At 34.4% G+C, this 20,314-nt stretch overlaps 1 protein-coding gene across 1 annotated transcript; it reads right to left on the reverse strand.

Annotated features, from left to right (window-relative positions):
* Nucleotides 1-1,382: 1,382 nt before the first annotated feature.
* Nucleotides 1,383-18,351, reverse strand: LOC144890840 (uncharacterized). Its single transcript, XM_078772699.1, has 5 exons — nt 18,033-18,351; nt 17,340-17,468; nt 17,020-17,200; nt 16,659-16,884; nt 1,383-1,615 (listed from the first exon to the last, which is right to left on the reverse strand). Exons 1-5 carry the CDS (start codon nt 18,077-18,079, stop codon nt 1,383-1,385), a joined length of 816 nt encoding a protein of 271 aa, XP_078628825.1. The 5' UTR covers nt 18,080-18,351.
* Nucleotides 18,352-20,314: the final 1,963 nt, after the last annotated feature.

Here is a 20,314-nt window from a genome sequence, read left to right on the forward strand (position 1 = left end):
TACAAGTCTCGAAGGTGATCGAGAATCAGCTCTTGAGTACCAGCACCAGGCTCAGCAGGGGAAAGTAATTCGCCCCCAATTGGGTCATCATGGTGGCAGCAATTCACATGTCTCCTCTAAAACCACCAAGGAAGCACCTTCATTTTACAATGACTTGGAGTCTCGTCATGGGGTCGATGTAATCGGGATGAAGAATAGTTTATTAGAAGACCCATCAAAGGAAGAAGCCGTTGTAACAATTCAAGCAGGTTACCGAGGACACCAGGCCAGGAAGGATTTGAAGAAGCAGCACCAAGCTGCAACAACTATCCAAGTGAGAAAACATTTTAAAATAATGTTAAACAATCTCTAAACGTTGAAATGTTCATACAAATAAACCCTTAGTGTTGGGTTTACCTGCTTGGTATTTCGATCTTGGTGCAAAGGTCTTTATATTGTGGATGCAGGTTCGAATTGATGATCTGCAATGGATTACTGTGGCATGGATGTCTTTCATCCTCTGATTTCTATTTATTATTATTATTTTTTTGTATACAAGATCGAGGCTCGTGTAAGAGCTAACATAAATGCCAAAAAAACAAACAAACAGAAAAAACGGACAGATAAGACAAAATAAAGGGAGTGGGAGACAAGATGGGGGCAGAGAGAGAAGCACACAAGTACAACATTTGAGAACAGGGACATCGTGGGACAGGGACATCCATCTGTGGGAGGAAGAGGGCTTGGGGAGGAGGCGTGGGAAAGGGGAATGGGAGAGGGAAAAAACACATGGACACTGCTAGAACTTCCTTCCAGGAAAGAAGTCGGTATTTCAGAAAAGTGGATCTGGGGTGAATTAACAGGGGTATAAAGATCAAGGTTTTGGATGGGGGAAGATAAGAGATGGTGGTGAACAGCTATTTGAAGACCTGGAGGGATGAGTGGGATTGAAGAGAGTGAGGGAGTTTTTTCCAGAGGCGGGAGAAAAGAGGAATGAAAGAGTGAAGGTGAATAGAGAGTCTTGATTTTGTAAGTTTCACCAGAAGAGGGTTCGATGTTCTTTCTCGCTGGCTGCAGCCCTTCTAATGTTGGGTGCTGCTTTGCCAGAGAGCAGATAAAGGTTGCTGGTCTTGGTGGGTTTGAGACATTCGCTGATAAAGCGACAATCTTCTTTACATGGAGTCACCATTCCCAAACTGCACAAGCATATTCAGACATGGAGAAACAGAGGGGGCAGTGCAGTCAATCGGATGGTTGTGGGTTTGGCTCTCCATTTCGAGTTGCCCAGTTTGCTGAGAAGGGCATTTTTGAGTGCTGGCTTTTGCTTTCAGCTCATCGATGTGTGTTTTTTCGGTCAAATAATGGTCACGGATCACACCAAGATAGACTGGGTTTTCACAGTGTTATAGTTCGGTCCAATTCCACATAATCTTCAGCTTTCGATTTGCATGTTTATTCTTCAAGTAGAAGGCACAGGCATGAAGTTTTGAGGCAGTGGCTCTCGGATGGTTGACAGGATGGTTGATGGATGACAGGTTGGTCAGGGCTGCAGAGAGAGTACATTCCAATTCAGGGAACTCATTCTTCTGTGTTGTGATATACAGGGCATCTGCATCGATAAAGATAAACTCTTGGTCTGAGGATGGATAGGCGAGTCATTGACATAGAAATTAAACAGAATGGGAGCCAGGAAGCTTCCTTCAGGAAGGCTGTTCTACTGCCTGTGTCATCAGCAACTTGCTCCAGACAATTTGACAGAGAAGGGGAAGGGGGAAGGGGGTGGGAGGAGGGGGGTTATAAAAAGCACAACAAACTTGGAATAACCTACATTGTAGCGGTTACCTTATTCGCATGTCGCGGTTACCTTATTCGCATGTCACGGTTAGCTTATTCGCATGTCGCGGTTACCTTATTCGCATGTCGCAGTTACCTTGTTCGCATGTCGCGGTTACCTTATTTGCCTGTAGCGGTTACCTTATTTGGTCATAATCCACGTGCACGGGCCTGTGGGGCTTTTGGTTTTGTGGACGTGACGTGCGCGCGGTTGTTGGAGCCACGCCCTCCGAAGAGGGTTTTGGCTTTATAAAAGCTGTACGAGTTCCGTTCGCGATATCAATGCTGAAGATTTCTGTTCGAATAAACGAGCGTCGAACCCTACGAAATGGACTCGTCTTCTCGTCTTCCGCAACTCCTAAAACATACTATATAATGGAAGTTAGTACATTGTTGAAGCGAATTCAAGAACCTACCGTAATGATCAATTACATATTAAAATGCCCCCAGTAGTGTAATAATGTTGCTTCTGGGACACCTCCGTTTAACATGGGAAATCCCTATCTAATGTCATTTACCCCCTTGTCTTTTTCAAAAATCATAAACACCTCTATTTCTCCCACCCTCATCTTTATGAACCTTTTGTCTGTAGTACCTATCCTTAATGTTGTTCATTAGACCACTCAAACACTACAAATATTTGTTTTCTCTTATAGACCTATCATCCTTCTTCTACATATCATCTGGCAGATTAATCTTTGACCCATTCACTTCCATATTAATTCTTTCCCTCCCTCATTGACCCTAAACACCTATATTTCTCTCACCCTGTTATTTACGAACCTTCTAACCTTTTGACATGTTATCCTTATTCATTAGACCACTTAAACACCTGTGATCCTTCTGACCTTATGAACCTTTTAACCTTTTACTCTTAATATCATCTGGTGAATATAACCCCCTCAAACATCGACCCTACAAATATTTGTTTATGTGTGGGAAATAATTTAATTCTCCTACAACTCTCCTCACCATCTAATACATTAACAAAAAATATGTTTGAGTTTGGTTTTTTATTAAGATATTTTAACTGAGCTAAGATAAAATGGTAAACCTCCCTCAATGTTCTTGTTTGAGCACCTCCAGTGCCACATACCATTTTTAAATTAAAGTATATATTTTCCTGACAACCATCAAAGTTTTCCGTCCACTCAAAAATATTTCCATCTTTTTTACCCAATTCACCGGTATTTAAATTAATTCTCTTATTTGTTTTGTGAACTTTTTTACCAGTTGCCTTTTCAATTATACCTATTTGATATTTTTCACATTCATTATGTTTTCCATTTATATACCAAGGTTGATTACACCTCCACTCTTTAGTCTGGTTGATACTTGGTTCTATCATTTTTATATAATAGTAAAAAAGGCGGCGGTAGCCCGTTAAAATCCCCAACCCCCCTTTTTTAACTTATCACTTATATATATCTTATCACTTATATATATCTTATCACTTATGTATATCTTATCACTTATATATATCTTATCACTTATATATATCTTATCACTTATATACTTATATAACCATAAGGGAGACTATCAATTCCATTTTCTAAAATAAACCTCTTATCATCAAAAGCCCCCAATGCTTTCTTATTTATCTCTTCTGAATATAATTGATGTTTATAACTTCTTATTCCATTAATCTTTCTAAACTCTTCTTTCTTTGTTGTTAAACAGTTATAATAATCCTTAAAGTTTATTGTTTCTTTAATAACATTTTTCTTTACACCTTTTAACTTCTTATCAGTCTTTTCAACGTTATTCACAATGTATTTATAAGCATAAGCCTTTGACCTCAATCCCACAAATTCACTCATAACATTTCCTCCTAATTCATCCTTGAACTTTCCAATCACCTTTTTATTTTTAGAAGAGAACAACTCACTCTCTGGACTGTAATTACTCGTGTCATAGATATTAATGTCTCTTTTCATGTCTGAATAAACATCGTTGGTATTAATTTTCAAAATAAAACTATCTGTATCCATATAAAGTAGATTAACATCATTTTGATATTTCTTCAAGTTATTATAAAAGTAATCATACATTAATGACTTTGATAAATCAAGAATTGTTGTTCCAATATAAATAGGTTTGTTCATTTCAATACTCTCTTTAATCAAATGGATCGCACAAAAGTTCTCAGTAAAGACCTCAGCTCGAGTAAAACTCGGTCTATTAATTAATTTTGATGCTTGTTCCCAAGATGTTGATAGTCTGATATTTTGTCTTTTCCTCACATTCTCCATAGTCTTACCAAAGACCGCATTATTCATCAATTTATAAAAGTCTTTCTCAAAATCTGTTTTTGACTCTGTTCTTCTTTGTGTATTAAAATCAATGTACCCCTTTAACCAATGACTTTGATTGAACTTTAGAACCCTATGGATCTTCTCTACTCTTAGACCTTTTGATAAATATTGTCGCAAATTTCTTTGGTGTAGAACATAATTTTTCTTGTTATATAATGTAGTAAGTAATTTTTCTGTTGATTCACCTATATCAAACGATCGTTGATTAATCACTCAACCATTCTTTCTTTGGACTTTCTTTCTCACAAGCAAATGGGAGATCTTTGTGTAGGTTATGGAGTTCCTCTGGATATTTTAAATCAATTTCAAAATAATAACCAACTTTTTCTTCATCCAATTCTTTTTGTGTAGAGATACATACATCTTGTAAAACGTTTTTGTAGTCTTTTTCCTTTACCCATCTAAGTTTTCCATAAGGAAGAGCCTGAGACATTGCCCAGCCATACAGGTTGTTCGCGTCATAGTACATCAAGTAAGAACTCTCTTTCGTTGGATCATAATTTGGAAGATATTTGTTATTTGCTTTTGCGTATCTACTCGAGCAGACTTGTGAAATTCCACCTCTTTTTGCCTTTTCAATCATCAAAAGCATATCAACATCGGTTATCAAATCCAAAGCTTGTTTTGTCATTTTCAACATCGCACTCCAGGCCAATCCAGGTGCTGTGTAGTAGTGAGCAGGATCCAATCCATATCCAGTGCGACAAACAGATCTAAAGGCTTCAAATACATCGGCCAATAAAAGCACATCAGTTTTGAGATACAAATCGTGATACTCGCCAAGATTCTTGATGTTATATTTTTCCCAAACATTTTGTGCGTGTACATAATCTTTATCAGATATATTACTGTTGTTTAATTTGTTATAGAAATTTTCTTTTGAAGGAAGTTGTGTTTCATTGAATCTCTCAAATGAGTCCATATAGTCATAGGGGTAAATTCCCTTTTGTGTTAGAAAATCTTTATCTAAAAAATACTCTGAAAGACATGGAAACTCTTTTAGATTTTGAACCAAGTTAACCAATGGACTTGCCATGAATTTAAATGTATCAAGAAATCTGATATGAGTAATAGGAGATGTGTGAATTGTTTTTGTGAATGAAATGTATTTCTGATCCGTGTTTGGAATTGCTGAGATACTTCCAGAAGTCTTTGAGAGTTCCTTGATAAATAGATGTGTATCATAATGAGCGTTGTTATGAAGAAAGACAGGAATGAAAGAGGGGAGTTGATAATTAATATTACAACTTTGATGAGCCGGACCTCTATATTTACCAGTGAGATGACAATGGTCTCTAACCTTTAGACCTTTACCAATTTTCTCCTCACAAATATGACAGACATTGTTTTTTATAAATTCCCTTTTTTCTTTACTTGTTAAGGACATTGGTTTATTGGTTTCTCTCATTATCTTGGTTAATCGAACACAGTCTTTTTCTAGTCGTTTCACAAACTCCTCTGGGGTATTTGAGCCTCTATACATCTCTAACTTGTTATATTTATCACCAACGGATGATTTGATATAATAACAAAAACCACAAGGAGTATGTTTTTGATATTTATTTGTGTATGATTCTTTTGGATCTGGAGAAGCAGTATCAATTTTTTCTAAAATACTTTCAAAATCAGCATATATAACAAATGGATGTTTGATCTTTTTATTTTCATCTTTGAATGTGATCTTTGAGCCTTCTTTAGGCATATTGATTACCGTTGATTTATGTTCGCCACAATAATTTGAATGTTTATCTAATCTTTCTTGTGAATTGAAGAAGTTAAGACAACGCAAACAAATATATATTTTATTTGTTCTCTTACAGACTTGTGGTTTTATTAATTTAGCAATATCTTTGATGTATGTATAATGTGAATTTTCGTCTGAATTAAAATATAGAAGATTAATATGAGTTTGTTTACAATTGTCAGAAAGCTTTAAAACCTGAATGTTGTTTGTTTCTGTTAGACCATAAACATTAACTGATAAATTATTCATCTTTTCAAATTTAGGAATATCATTTAAAGTCATCGGAAACTTTAGATCTTTCGTATTTAATGTATTCTCATATTTTTTATAATGAGATACTCTTTCATCATGAAAATGTGGAGGATGTAAGTGTGCTAAAATAGACCAGAGAAAACATTTATTGTCTTTATTTTTGATATTGATAACTGCTTTTCTATTTTTGATAACACTGGGTAAATCAATGTAAGAAGAAGCTTTTAGAGGATCTGATTTAAGAATATGAATGTCTATGTAAATAATTTTTCCTATATTGAATCCACTTTCTACGATTGAATTATCCACATCTTGCTCTTGTTTAATAAGTTCATCATAGACTCCTGATGTTTTAAAATCTTGATATGAAGATATAAAGTGTGGCTCAGTTCTCATGTATGGTGCATCTATAACTCCTTCATCCTTTGTCATTTCTAATTTTACTCCCATATAAAATTTAAGTGGTTTCATTTCCTTTAGTGTTTTTTCAATCAACATTTGAACAGCAGGTTTAACTATTTCTACAGCATCAACTATAGACTCTGGTTCAGGAGGTTTGAAGTTAAAGACTCTTATTTTAATATGTCCTTTGAATGCTCCATCAGAGTTTTTAGTTGTGATAAAATTTGATAAATGTAGATTTGTTTTAAGATGTATTTTGAAGCCTTTCTTGAGGATATTTTTATTACATGTAGAACAGTGTTTTGTTTCAGGTGGAAGAGGGGAAAGTTTGTTAAAAATGTTGTATGTATGTTTTGCGGTGAGAATATGTTGTTTATAATATTTTACTTCCTTCTCGCAAGTATCACAATAAACCATATTTATAGCGTGAGAAAACGTGGTGTTTTATATATATCACTGTGCTTAAAATAAAACACTTTTGGGCTTTACAGCTCCATTTTATATATATCGCTGTGCTTAAACTAAAACACTTTTTCACTCAGAATCATCTAAGTCATAACTATCACATGAATACTCAGAATCATACTCAGAGTCATCAATAAAGCTACTCTCATAACTATCATTTGAGCACAAACTATTAGTATCATAACTATCATCTGTGTTCAATGAAATACTATCATCACCATCGTCCAAGTTCAATGAAATACTATCATCACTATCGTCCGAGTTCAATGAAATAGTAAAATCTTCACTGCTGTATTGACTCATATTTAATTAGCAAGAAAAATATTCCCATCAATATCTATATACTTTCTTTCATTAACAGATATTCAATCTCTACAATTTTTATATCAAAAGTTATCTTTAAATAATCTCTAACTATCATAGAACGAAATGACATTTCACCAGAAATATTAACATCATTCATTTTACTTAGATCTACACCCTTTGGATTATTAAAGAAAATACAAATGTCTCCTCTAGAATTATTAATGGTCTTATCATTCTTTTTCAAAGTATCGTGGTCAATCACTTTTTCAAGCTTTGAATAAATTGCCAGGAGTAGAGGAGAAACTTTTGTTAGATTTACTTTAATGGATGTCTTTCCAGGTATAGTTAGAGCTCTTCCTTTAAATGAAATAGAGGGGCTCATGTTATTTTCCATAACTGGTTTTACCCAAAAATTTCCATATTTATCTTTGTTCAATTTAACATCTTTGACATATTTTTCTATATCTTCCACCGAAGTAGAGATTGATTGAAATTTGTCTTTTGTGCTTTGAAACATTGTATTTATTAATGAATAAACTTGCGTTTAGTTTAAGTAAAAATTTACTATATAAATATGATAAGTTCTGAAGGATATTTAGAATTTCCAGACTCTCCATATGATAAATTAGAGAATTGTCCAGCTTGTGATAGAATAGGGCTTAATAATGAGGGTTCATATAAACAATGTTTATTCTGTGATTATATTCTAATTAATGATAATAAGAAATATAAAAAAACATATAACTCTTTTAAATTAGAACCAAAAATGAATTACTTTACAAGATTAATAAGAGAGATGAATGTTAAGCATTATGGTGATAATACACCATTTCTTACAAGGAAAGAGACTCTTTGTATTGAGGAAATGTATAAGGGTTTAATGATATTTATTATTCAAAATAATTTTAATGGAAATGTTAATACAAGATACTATATAAATAAAATAATGAATTATTTTGAAATTAAACCCGAACTCAGGATAAAATATAGAGTTTCTAAAATAGCTCAAAAAAAGTTAGATGACTTGTTTTCCAAATATATAAATGAATGATTTTTTACCCGTTTGGGAAAATAAGATAAAGTTTAATAACCATAAAAACATTCCAAATTCATTGAGATGTCTAATAGTTGGTTCAAGCGGATGTGGGAAAACCTGTTTACTTTTAAAGATGCTCCTTGGTCCTAATTTTTTAGATTATGATAATTTAATAATTTTTACAAAGTCAAGTTTTCAACCCGAGTATCAACTACTCTCACAGGGTTTTAATGCGGGTCTTAAAAAGGAAGACATTATCGGTTTATTTAAACTTCAAAACGAACTAAATGATTATAATATTGAAGATATAATACAATTATTTTGTGATACACAGAAATCAAAATCGAAACCCATAACTTGTATTCTCAGTGATAATACGGATGATATACCTTCACCTCAAGATTTAGATAAATCAAAAAAGAACCTCATCATCTTTGATGATTGTGTTAATGAGAGAAACCAAACAGTAATGGATAGCTACTATACAAGAGGGAGACATTCTTCTTGTAATTGTATATATCTTAGTCAATCATATTTTCAACTCCCTCGACGCTCAATAAGAAACAATGCCAATACTTTTATTTTATTTAAGTTAAATTCAATAGATGTAAATAATTTTTGGAGAGATAATTGCTCTACGTTATGTAGTAAAAAAGAATTTGAAAATTATATGAAACACACGATTGGAAAATATAAATATATTGTTGTGAAACAAGATGAGATACTAAATGATATTTTTCAATAAATAAATACAGAAAATGAATACCGAAGAAAGAGAAAGAAAGTTTAAGGAACATCAACAATTAGTTTCAAAAGTTGTTAAACAACAGGAAGAGATAAAGAAGAAACGGAGACAGAAACTAACTGGTGAAGAAGCCTTTGAAAGAAAACAAGAGAAATTCTTTAAACCACTTTTGAAAACTCAACACTCACCTACAGTTCCCACGGTAGAATTTACTCCGAAAAAACTTCAAATGCTCAAAGATTTTAGTGAGATAACAAAACAAGAACTTGGTGAATTAGAATATGATGACGAGGGATTATTTCGGAAACTTGAGGAGGTAAATCAACCCCCTAATTATGTTGTGGAAGCTCTTCAAAACAATGAATATTCGGCGGGTTCAAAAACCAGAGCAGGTCTCATTCCAACAGAAGAACCAGCAGTGTTTCATCTTGTGGAAGAAAAGGTATTGATATTTAATGATGAATTGATGTTCTTGAGTTCTACTCAACCAAATGTTAAATTAACTCCAAGATTAATGTTTCTTCTAACAAACCCCGGATTCAGCGGTTCAAAATATTTTGAGGAACCACTTGATATGGAAAGAGAGGAAGATAGGGTATATATTGAGTTGTTAAATGCACTTGATTATGGAGTTTCTGTTGCTGGTAAAAGTAAGAAGAATGAGAAGGAGAAACATATTATTGATGCTTTAAGTAAACTTGGCTCAGGTGTTAGTTTTCTTCCAAATGACCCATCACAATTAGTTAATAGGCTATTATTGTTGTTAGGTAGTAAGAAGGCTGGAAACAACAATTGTTTTAATGAATCCTCAGCCATTTTAGATCAGTTGATGAATATGAAAATAATTAATAAATGTCAATACAAAGATATTTTATTAGATATTAAATAAGATGAGAAGCACAATTCTTAGTTTTAATTTCACAACGAGCGATTACACAGCTTCATTCCCTTACCCACTACAACTTGACCCCCTTACCTCATATGAGGCATCTTTATTGTCGAAGGAAACTTATAATACCTTGTTTAATATCACAGAGAAAAACAGCAAGTTTAGTTATAATCCAGGAAGTGGATATAAAACTATAACTGTTTCACCTGGAGCTTACGAGATTTCTCAAATATCTTCAGAAGTCTCTCGCCTTATGAAAGAAAAAGGTGATGAACCAAAAAATATTGTAATAGATATTCAAAAACACACTTCAAAATCAACTATTAAACTTAAAAATAATTATAAAGTTGATTTCATGATTGAAAATTCGTTTAGAGAGCTATTGGGTTTCTCTTCAAAAAAGATTGAAAATAACGGGACGTTTTACAGTGATAATGTTATCCAAATATCCTCCGGTATAAATTCAGTATTAATTCATTGTGATTTGATTGATGGTGCTTATAACGATGGAATAAGAACAAATACAATATTTTCATTCAGTGCATACTCAACCCCGATTGGTTATAAATTTAATATGGAACCAAAAAATCTTGTCTATTTACCTGTGTCAGGAAAAACCATATACAGAGTAAATTTTAGGATAACCGACCAAGATAATCGTATGATATCCTTTAATGATGAAATTATATCCATCAGAATTCACCTACGTGAAGTTTTTCAATAAATAAATAATGGTTATTGTGAGAAAACACGAGTTGGGAAAATATAAAATAATTACAGGGGAGGGCATGTTCCTTTCACCAGACTATACAAGGTATGTGGGTAGAGGGTACTATAAACCTAAGAGACAACGAGGTGTAGGTCATCAATTTCGAAATAAAGGAGATGGGATAATTGATACTCTAATGGGTATTGGTTCAACCATCCTTAAACATAAAGACCTAATTGGTTCAACTGCTTCTGCCGTGGGCTCCGTTGCGGGTGCTATAAAGAGTATAAAAGATGCTCAAAAGGAGTCTCATAAATTACAAGCAATCAAAGAAATAAAAAAAGGTAAAACTCAACTATCTTCACAAGAACGACAAAAAATCATTAAAATACTTGGGTCAGGGTTTCAACAATTTTAATGCTATATAAATACAAGTATGGAAGCGATTGATAGTATCTATGATTTGGATGATACGATTATCATTTCAAACTCCACTAAAAAGGAAGACTATTTTAAGGTAAATGCTATAACAGGAACAGACTGGAATTCAAACGGAACAAAAAGTTTTGAAATAAATAATCAACAAACTTACTTGAATATAGCTGATAGTTTCTTGCTGTGTAAATTTAAATTCACTAAGGCTGCGAATAATACTAATGCTACACTCGTAAATGATTTCTTCTGGAAAATGTTTGACAGTGTCCGCCTGTATATTGGAACACAAGAGGTTGAAGCGGTTGATTATGTCTCTGCTACATCTGAAATGATGAAATTTACACTATATTCGTTTAGTGATAGAATGGGTAAGGGAGCTGTTGAAGGTTTTATTCCTGATATGTCAACGGGTACAAACGCAGACCCTGGTTATAGTCAAAGGAAGTCAATGTATAATGATGAAACAAAAGCAGTGAATAGTTTTACCGTAGCAGTACCTCTTAAAGGTATATTTGGATTTTGCGATTAATTATGATAAAGTTTTGTATGGTCTTAAAATTAGATTTCAACTACAAAGGAATGATAATGTAAATAGGTTGCTTTTTGGGGATGAAAATGCTTTTGGAGACAACAATAAATTTGTTATTAATGATTTGTGTTGGTATATCAGTGAATATACTCCTAATCTTAAAATGGAAGAGATGTTAAATAGAAGACTTAACTCAAAGAAACCGCGAAATGTATCATACCTTAAAAGAAGATGTCAACACGTTAAACTGGAACACACTACCTACACTTGGAATTTGGGTGTTCTTCAAGGAAAGCCACGATACCTCTGGCTCATTTTTAAAAAACCAGATGGAGAGGACGGTACTAATAAGAATAATGCGCTGAGTGATAATGCTAAGGTGAAACAACTTCGGGTTTCTCTTGATGGCACATTTTATCCGCGAGATAGATTGGAAATTGATTGGGAAAAAAATGATTATGCGGAAGCCTACAAGTCCTACCAAAAGGTGTGTGAAAGTAATGGTAATAATGATCCTATTTTGGATATGGTTGCGTTTCAAAAACTTTATACAATCTACGCAATTGACCTGAGTTCTCAAAAGGAAACTATAAAGTCTAATCGAGTGGATACTTCTCTATACATTGAAAGAGGGGAGAGTGAAGAGGTTAATGCATATTGTTTGCTTTTGGAGGAAACAGAATTACAGATTAATACAGATAATGGTGTTATGATTAATATCACATAGGTTTTTTCTCATAAATAAATGGTTGGGGTATATGTTAATCAAATCAATCTTAATAAATTAACATCTTGTATTCAAAATCAAAAGCCTTGTATTATTAATGTTAATACAATTCAAAGAAAAGGAGCTGTAAGAATTGATGTTTTACTCACACACACACAAGTAAAAACACTAAATGATGTTGGATCACTTAAAATTAAAATGACGACACCTATGTTAAAGAAATATTCAATAGACGAGTCAAGAGGAGGATTTCTCCCGTTTCTAATTCCTTTATTTGCTGGTTTAAGTGCGGCGGGAGCATTGACTGGTGGTATTTCAGCAGCGGTAAAAACTGCTAACGAAAGGAAGGCACAACTAAAAGCTCAAAAAGAATTGGAAAGACATAACAAGGAGTTGGAGAAACAAATTAGTGGAAGTGGTGTAATTGTAGATTTTGCTCAAAAACTTGAAAGTCTACCTGATAAAGCTAGATTGTTGGTTGGAGATATGCTTTCCTCTATCGCTCAAGCGGGTGTTAAACTAACTAAACGGGGTAATGGATTGTATCTTTCTCATAAATAAATGGATAAATGGTTTAAACAATTTGGAAAGAATACAACGTCAAATATAGAACTAGCTAAGTATTGTAAAACACTAAAAATTGATAATGTGGTTATTTGTATGAGAGATGAATTAATACATATAAATAAGAATACAAAGAATATTATTATGAATTTAGACACACAGAATGGTTCTCATTGGGTTTGTATTCATAATAGTCAGGATAAATATTATTTTGATAGTTATGGTATGCCACCACCTGTTGAAGTAATACAATTCTTACAGAATGGTGTTTATCAAACATTCCAAGTTCAAGAAATTAATTCTAAATGTTGTGGCCAATTATGTTTATATGTATTATTTCAACTCAACAATAATGAAAATTTTTATGATATCATTTTTTATCTAATATAAATGACCTATGTTGGAAAAGATGGTTCTATCTTTGGAAAATCCTCTCAGGATATTGATTTATCAAATTATTATACAAAGGCACAGGCTGAACGACAAAAATATAGTATAAGTAAAAATATTAATATGAAGAATACTTATAAATTAATCAATTATCCAAACCCTACAGATGCGAATGACTTGATTAGATTCAGTGATTTATCACAATATATATCTTTAAAGAAAACAGCACGTTTTGTGAAACAAGTAAAATTTACAACCACAACACCTGGTTATACTGACCATACACCTTTCCTCATTGAATTTAACTACCTGCTTACAATTGAATTTTATAAAGAAGGACATTTAGTTAATATGCAAATTAATAAATGGGGGTATGATATGCCTGATTTAGGGTATAATTGGTCTTTTTCAATAAACATAGAAGACCTACATGATTTAAATCAGTCTCGTAAAGAAGAATATTAACCACTTGGTGAAGATAAGGATTTATGTGGAAGTACAATTAGTAAACAACAAATACGTGATTTTAAGAAAAGAAAAATATATGATAGTATAGCGATGGTTCGCATGACAAAGAAGGAAGGTAATGAGATAAGGATAGAAAGCCGAGGAATACAAACCGATTTGGTAGTGGGAAGATGGGGTGGTATTACCTGTCATAATATTAATCTCACATATATTTCTGATACATAAATGGCAGGAAGAAGACTACAAGAGAATTATAATTTTTGTATTCAAGGATACCTACAAGAAAAGGGTGCTCGGTATTACATACCTTATGATTTGGAGCATATACATGGGAATTTTGTCATAAAAAACTGGCCTTATACTGATATTGTTAAACCCACAAATAGAGACTTGTTTAAAGTATTAAATAAAAATGAACTTCTCAAAGTTATGAAATATAAAACTCTTTTAGAAATCGTCAACAAATCTTATTGGTATCCTATTATGAGAAAAATAATTATAGATACAAGAATATCTCAAAATCCAGATGAGTATATGTATAATATTCTTTGGGGTTTAAACTCAAGGGTAGCAAGGGATGAGGAAGGAGTTGAAGAAGAGAAGGAGAAAAGAGAGAAAAGAGAGAAGGAGGAGAGGGAACAAAGAGAGAGGGAGGAGAGGGAGATGGAAATCAGAGCGATTCAAAAAAGAGTGGATGTATTACAGCAAGAAGATCAATCTCAACTCACCGAAGAGGAAAATAAAGAAAGAATGAATGCTGTGAAAATATTGATATCAAAAATTGCTAAGATAAATGAGGAAGGAGTTAAAGAAGAGGAGGAAAGAGAGAAAAAGGAGAAGGAGGAAAGGGAGAAAAAGGAGGAGGAGAGGGAGAAAAAGGAGAAGGAGGAGAGGGAGGAAAGGGAGCAAAGAGAGAGGGAGGAAAAATATAAAAAGATGGAAATCAGTGAGATTCGTAAAAGATTGAGTGTATTACAGCAAATAAATCAATCTCAACGCACCGAAGAGGAAATTAAAGAATTAACAACTCTTATGAAGATAATGGTTTCAAAAATAACAACGTCAATGTCTTCAATTTCAGGGAGGAGATTTAAACGAGAAAGTGGTGAAGAAGAAGAAGAAGAAGGAAAAGATTATGTGATTGATGATGTTGGTGTCATTGACTTTAGTTAGTTTTTATTTGTAAATAAATGGAGGAGAGAGTGAAGGCATTCCTTAGGATTCTTTATGTTTTAAAAATAAAGATTGAAATGTATATGTTGAAAACCAAAAAGGTTTTGATACTGTCGGAATTTTTCTGATAAATAAATATGAGTTATTGTCTCAAATGTAAAAAGAAAACTAAATCTAAAAATATCTCTTATGTTAAAGCTAAAAATAATAGAGTTTATCAAAAAGGAATATGTCAAGTATGTGGCTCTAAAAAGTGCCAATTCATCTCTCCTAAAAGAGGAGGAGACATACAAAAGTTTCTCTCAGGAAGTAAATTTACAACAACTGGAATTCCAGGGGAATTACACCTTCCAGGGTATTCTTTCTGTGGTCCAGGAACAAACTTGGATAAAAGATTAGATGAGACTGACAATCCTAAACCTTGGTCCAGACCAAAAAATAGGGTTGATGAAGTGTGTATGATGGGGATATGGGGATACCACCACATTGGATGAAAAACATGAAGCAGACAGAGAAATGTTGTATAATTTGTCTTTGATACGAAATCCGACATTGAGAGAGAAAGTTGATAGGTTTATTGTGAAAAAAATGATAAGTGTTAAATTGAAACTTGGTCTTGGTTATTTCCCAAAAAACTATTAAACTCCAATGATGTTATCAAGACTGAGGAGCTTTTGGCTAATGAATTACATAAACCTATAATCACAAAGTTTAAAAGAAGGAAAGTTTATTCTAAATACACTGACCACATATGGTCCGCTGATTTAATCGAACTAAATAATGATAAGGGATACAGGTATGCTTTAACCGTTATTGATTTGAGGAGTAGATTTGCCTGGGTTGTCCCTTTAAAAAATAAAAGGGGTGATACTTTAATGTTAGCCTTTAAGCTAATATTTGATAGGGATAAAAGAAAACCAAAGAAACTGTGGACCGATGAGGGAACAGAGTTCTACAACAAAATATTCATGAAATTTCTTAAGGGGAAGGGTATTAAATTATACAGCACCTTTAATGAAGGAAAGGCAGTTGTTATTGAGCGTTTTAATCGTACTTTGAAAGAGAAATTATATAAAAAATTCACACAACTCGGTTCTCAAAAATGGGTGTATTTAATTCAGGATATTGTAGATAATTACAATAATACAGTTCATTCATCAACAAAATCAAAACCATCAGAAACATTTACAAAATTAGAATATGAAAAGGAGATTAATTTGAGAAAGCCCAAGTTCAAAGTTGGTGATATTGTAAGGATATACAAATGGAAAAGCCATTTTGAGAAAGGTTATACACAAAAATGGACTAATGAATTATTTAAAATCATTGATGTAATGGATACAGTCCCTTGGACCTACAAATTATATGATTTAAATGGAGAAGAAATCTTGGGTTCATTTTACTCGCAAGAATTACAAAAAACAAAGCTAATAATTCATTAAACAACATTTCTATTCACCCCACCCAGATTAGCTAATTTAATTTGTGGTAATAAAAAAAAAAAATTAAATAAATAAAAAATCATAAGCCACGCCCACACCGACCCCGCCCACACAGACCCCACCCACACCCATCACCTCCCACCCCCCGTGCGTTCCCCCACCCTTGATCCCCCCTCATCCCACCCCCACCTTCCCCACACACACAAGGGGAGGGGAGGGGTGGGATGGGGGGAAATCAAGGGTGGGGGAACGCACCCTCCCCCCTAACCTTTATTCTTTTCTTGTAATTAATAATTAAATAATTCTGGGCAAAGCATATATATATAAATAATATTTTAAACAAAATCTTTATATTTTTAAGACATTTTTCTTGAGGTATTACACATTTAACTTCTTCCCAGCACAAATCATCAATCTCTTCCAAACATAAGTCAAAGGTAGTTTCAACAGCAGCAGATATCTTCACGTTTGGAATCTCTTTCTGTCAAAGGCAAGAGGGGTAAAACAAGGAGAGAAATAAATGAATGATATACCCTGAATCACCTCCCACAATGCGCAGGGATATGGTGTACCTATTCGAAACGGTGTACCCACACATTGACACACACATGCTTACCTCCACAAAATCAAGCTTAGCATCCAGATCGTCGAGATGAAAATTAAGGATATCACAGGATGACAGGAAATAACCATTCCTATGGAGTCCAAAATCGTCCCACTCCAAGCTTTGGTCTTCGAGGCTGCAACCATTCCTATGGAGTCCAAAATCGTCCCACTCCAAGCTTTGGTCTTCGAGGCTGCAAACAAAATAAGGAGAAATTACTATGCTGAAGTAAGCTTGACAAAACATCACACACACAAACACATACACACACGAACACACACACACTAAGGCAGCGTCGTTTAACACAAATGTATTAATATTTAGTATCTTACCTTGCATATGAATCTTGCAAGAACGGTGAAACTGGCAAATGGTTTAAATGCTCATTCGCCTCGTTGTAAATCTCTTTCGGAAAAACTTCATTTTCTGCCAAGACCAGGTCATTTTCAAAACCTGAATTGCTGTAATAAAAAAAATACATCATGTTATATAAATTTAAATTAACTAGGGCATGCCCGTACTATATATATGCCCGTACTATATATCTATCTAAAATTATATCCCCCCCCCTCTATTTACATGAAATGGTTTGGTCCATTCGCAACGCCAAAGCGAACGGCGAACGGCTTGCGAGTACAGTGACAATCCCCCCCCCTCTATTTACATGAAATGGTTTCGTCCATTCGCAACGACCACAGAACCCCCCCCCCCTCTATTTACATGGAATGGTTTGGTCCATTCGCAACGCCGGCACACGCGATCGTTCGCTGCTCTCTGATTGGTTGAATCGTTTTTTGGACATAGCTCGGTAAGTAATTGTCCAATTAATATGAAACCTTGAAAAGGCACATCCTCGGGTCCCCAGCAATATACCTGGCAAGTTAAAAGTATATCGGACCCGTGGTTGTCGAGAAACAGCGGTCACAGACAAACGTACAGACAGAGATTACTGGAATTATAGATAGATCACATACAAAGCTCTCACCAACAGTTCAATTCTGAATGTTCAAACAGTTCAAACTTACCCTTGTGAGTATTCTTCATCACTGGAATAAGACAAGTTGTCGTTCATCTTCGTCGATTCACAATGTTTAAAATTGAACTGAATACGGCTTTTTATAATGTAAAATGTATTCAGGGAAGAGAACTGGCTGACAGCATTTCGAGGAATCTCAAGGCGTGTGTGAAAACAGGAAACGAAACAATGAAATCTTTCTGGGAAGTTATCCAAGTCAGTGAAACAACGTCATTTCTCAAAAGCGAATAATTAATTTTAAAAAGGTTTGAGTATGGTGATGGAAGTTGGAGGAGAATTAAATTATTTCCCACGCATAAACAAATATTTGTCGGGTCGATGTTTGAGTGGGTTATATTCACCAGATGATAAGAGTAAAAGGTTAAAAGGTTCATAAGGTCAGAAGGATCACAGGTGTTTAAGTGGTCTAATGAATAAGGATAACATGTCAAAAGGTTAGAAGGTTCGTAAATAACAGGGTGAGAGAAATATAGGTGTTTAGGGTCAATGAGGGAGGGAAAGAATTAATATGGAAGTGAATGGGTCAAAGATTAATCTGCCAGATGATATGTAGAAGAAGGATGATAGGTCTATAAGAGAAAACAAATATTTGTAGTGTTTGAGTGGTCTAATGAACAACATTAAGGATAGGTACTACAGACAAAAGGTTCATAAAGATGAGGGTGGGAGAAATAGAGGTGTTTATGATTTTTGAAAAAGACAAGGGGGTAAATGACATTAGATAGGGATTTCCCATGTTAAACGGAGGTGTTCCAGAAGCAACATTATTACACTACTGCCCCCAATCTTGCTCCACTTTTGACTGTTTGGATTGAGCTTCTTCCATCATTTTATTTTGTCTTTTTCCTTGCAGTCAAACTTCCGTGGCTACAGGATGAGGAACCAGCTCAAGGGAAGACCAAATGGAAACGAAATGATTGCTTTGCAGTCCAGTGATTACAACTTGCATTTAATGGAGGAAATTCCACCAATCAATGTGCTGGACGAACCACGTTACCCCAGCAAAGTTAAAAAACAAGGGAATCCTGGTAAATTGAGTTCGCGGAGCCATCAGGTGTGTTCCGACAGACCGAGCTCTCGGAGTTCATGTTCAAGTCACGAAGGTGATCGAGACCGAGCTCTTGAGTACCAGCACCGGGCTAAGCTGGGTAAATTAATTCTACCCCGATTGGGTCAGTATGGTGGCAGCGAATCACATGACTCAACATCGAAAACCACCAAGGAAGCACCTTCATTTTACAATGACTTGGAGTCTTGTCATGAGGTCGATGTAATCGGGATGAAGAATAGTTTATTGGAAGACCCGTCAAAGGAAGAAGCCGTTGTAACAATTCAAACAGGTTACCGAGGACACCTGGCCAGGAAGGATTTGAAGAAGCAGCACCAAACTGCAACAACTATCCAAGTAAGAAAACATTTTAAAATAATTTTAAACCATCTCTAAACGTTGAAATGTTCATACAAATAAACCCTTGGTTTTGGGTTTACCTGCTTGGTATTTCGATCTTGGTGCAAAGGTTTTTATATTGTGGATGCAGGTTCGAATTTCAGATCTGCAATGGATTACAGTGGCATGGCTGTCTTTCATCCTGTTTTTTTTTTTTGTTTTTTTTTGTATACAACATCGAGTCTCGTGTAAGAACTAACATACAGTCACGTGAAAAAGTAAGAACACCCCATGTAAAGTTTTGACTTTTTCAACATATTTCAACATACAGCTATTTGATCTTCATTTCAACAACATTGGTAGATAAAGGTGATATAACATAACAAATATCATGAAACATTTAATTTTGTAGTCCATTGTTTAACTTAAATAAACATAAATGCAAATTTCGCATGTGGAAAAAGTAAGTACACCCTTGGCTCTAATAGGTGGTATTGCCCCCTTTGGCAGAAACAACCTCAAGTAGGCATTTCTTATAACTGTCTACCAGTCTCTGACATCGACTGCGAGAAATTTTTGCCCACTCCTCCATGCAGAATTCTTTCAGCTGTGCGATGTTTGAGGGGTTTCTTGCATGCACAGCTCGTTTCAAATCCCCCCACAACATCTCGATGGGATTTAGATCCGGGCTTTGACTTGGCCATTCCAGAACCCTCCATTTCCTTCTTTTCAGGCATTCCTTGGTGGATTTACTGGTATGTTTAGGGTCATTGTCATGTGTTACGGATTCGTCACTTCCCTTGTGGTGGTTTGCATCCACTGTAAATATTTCTGATTCCATGTACTATTATTGTGTTAAAAAGGTTTATTGTCCATGAACTGTT

This window comes from Myxine glutinosa, chromosome 2 (genome assembly GCF_964187855.1).
Source record: "Myxine glutinosa chromosome 2, kmMyxGlut1.1, whole genome shotgun sequence".
NCBI lineage: Eukaryota > Metazoa > Chordata > Myxini > Myxiniformes > Myxinidae > Myxine > Myxine glutinosa.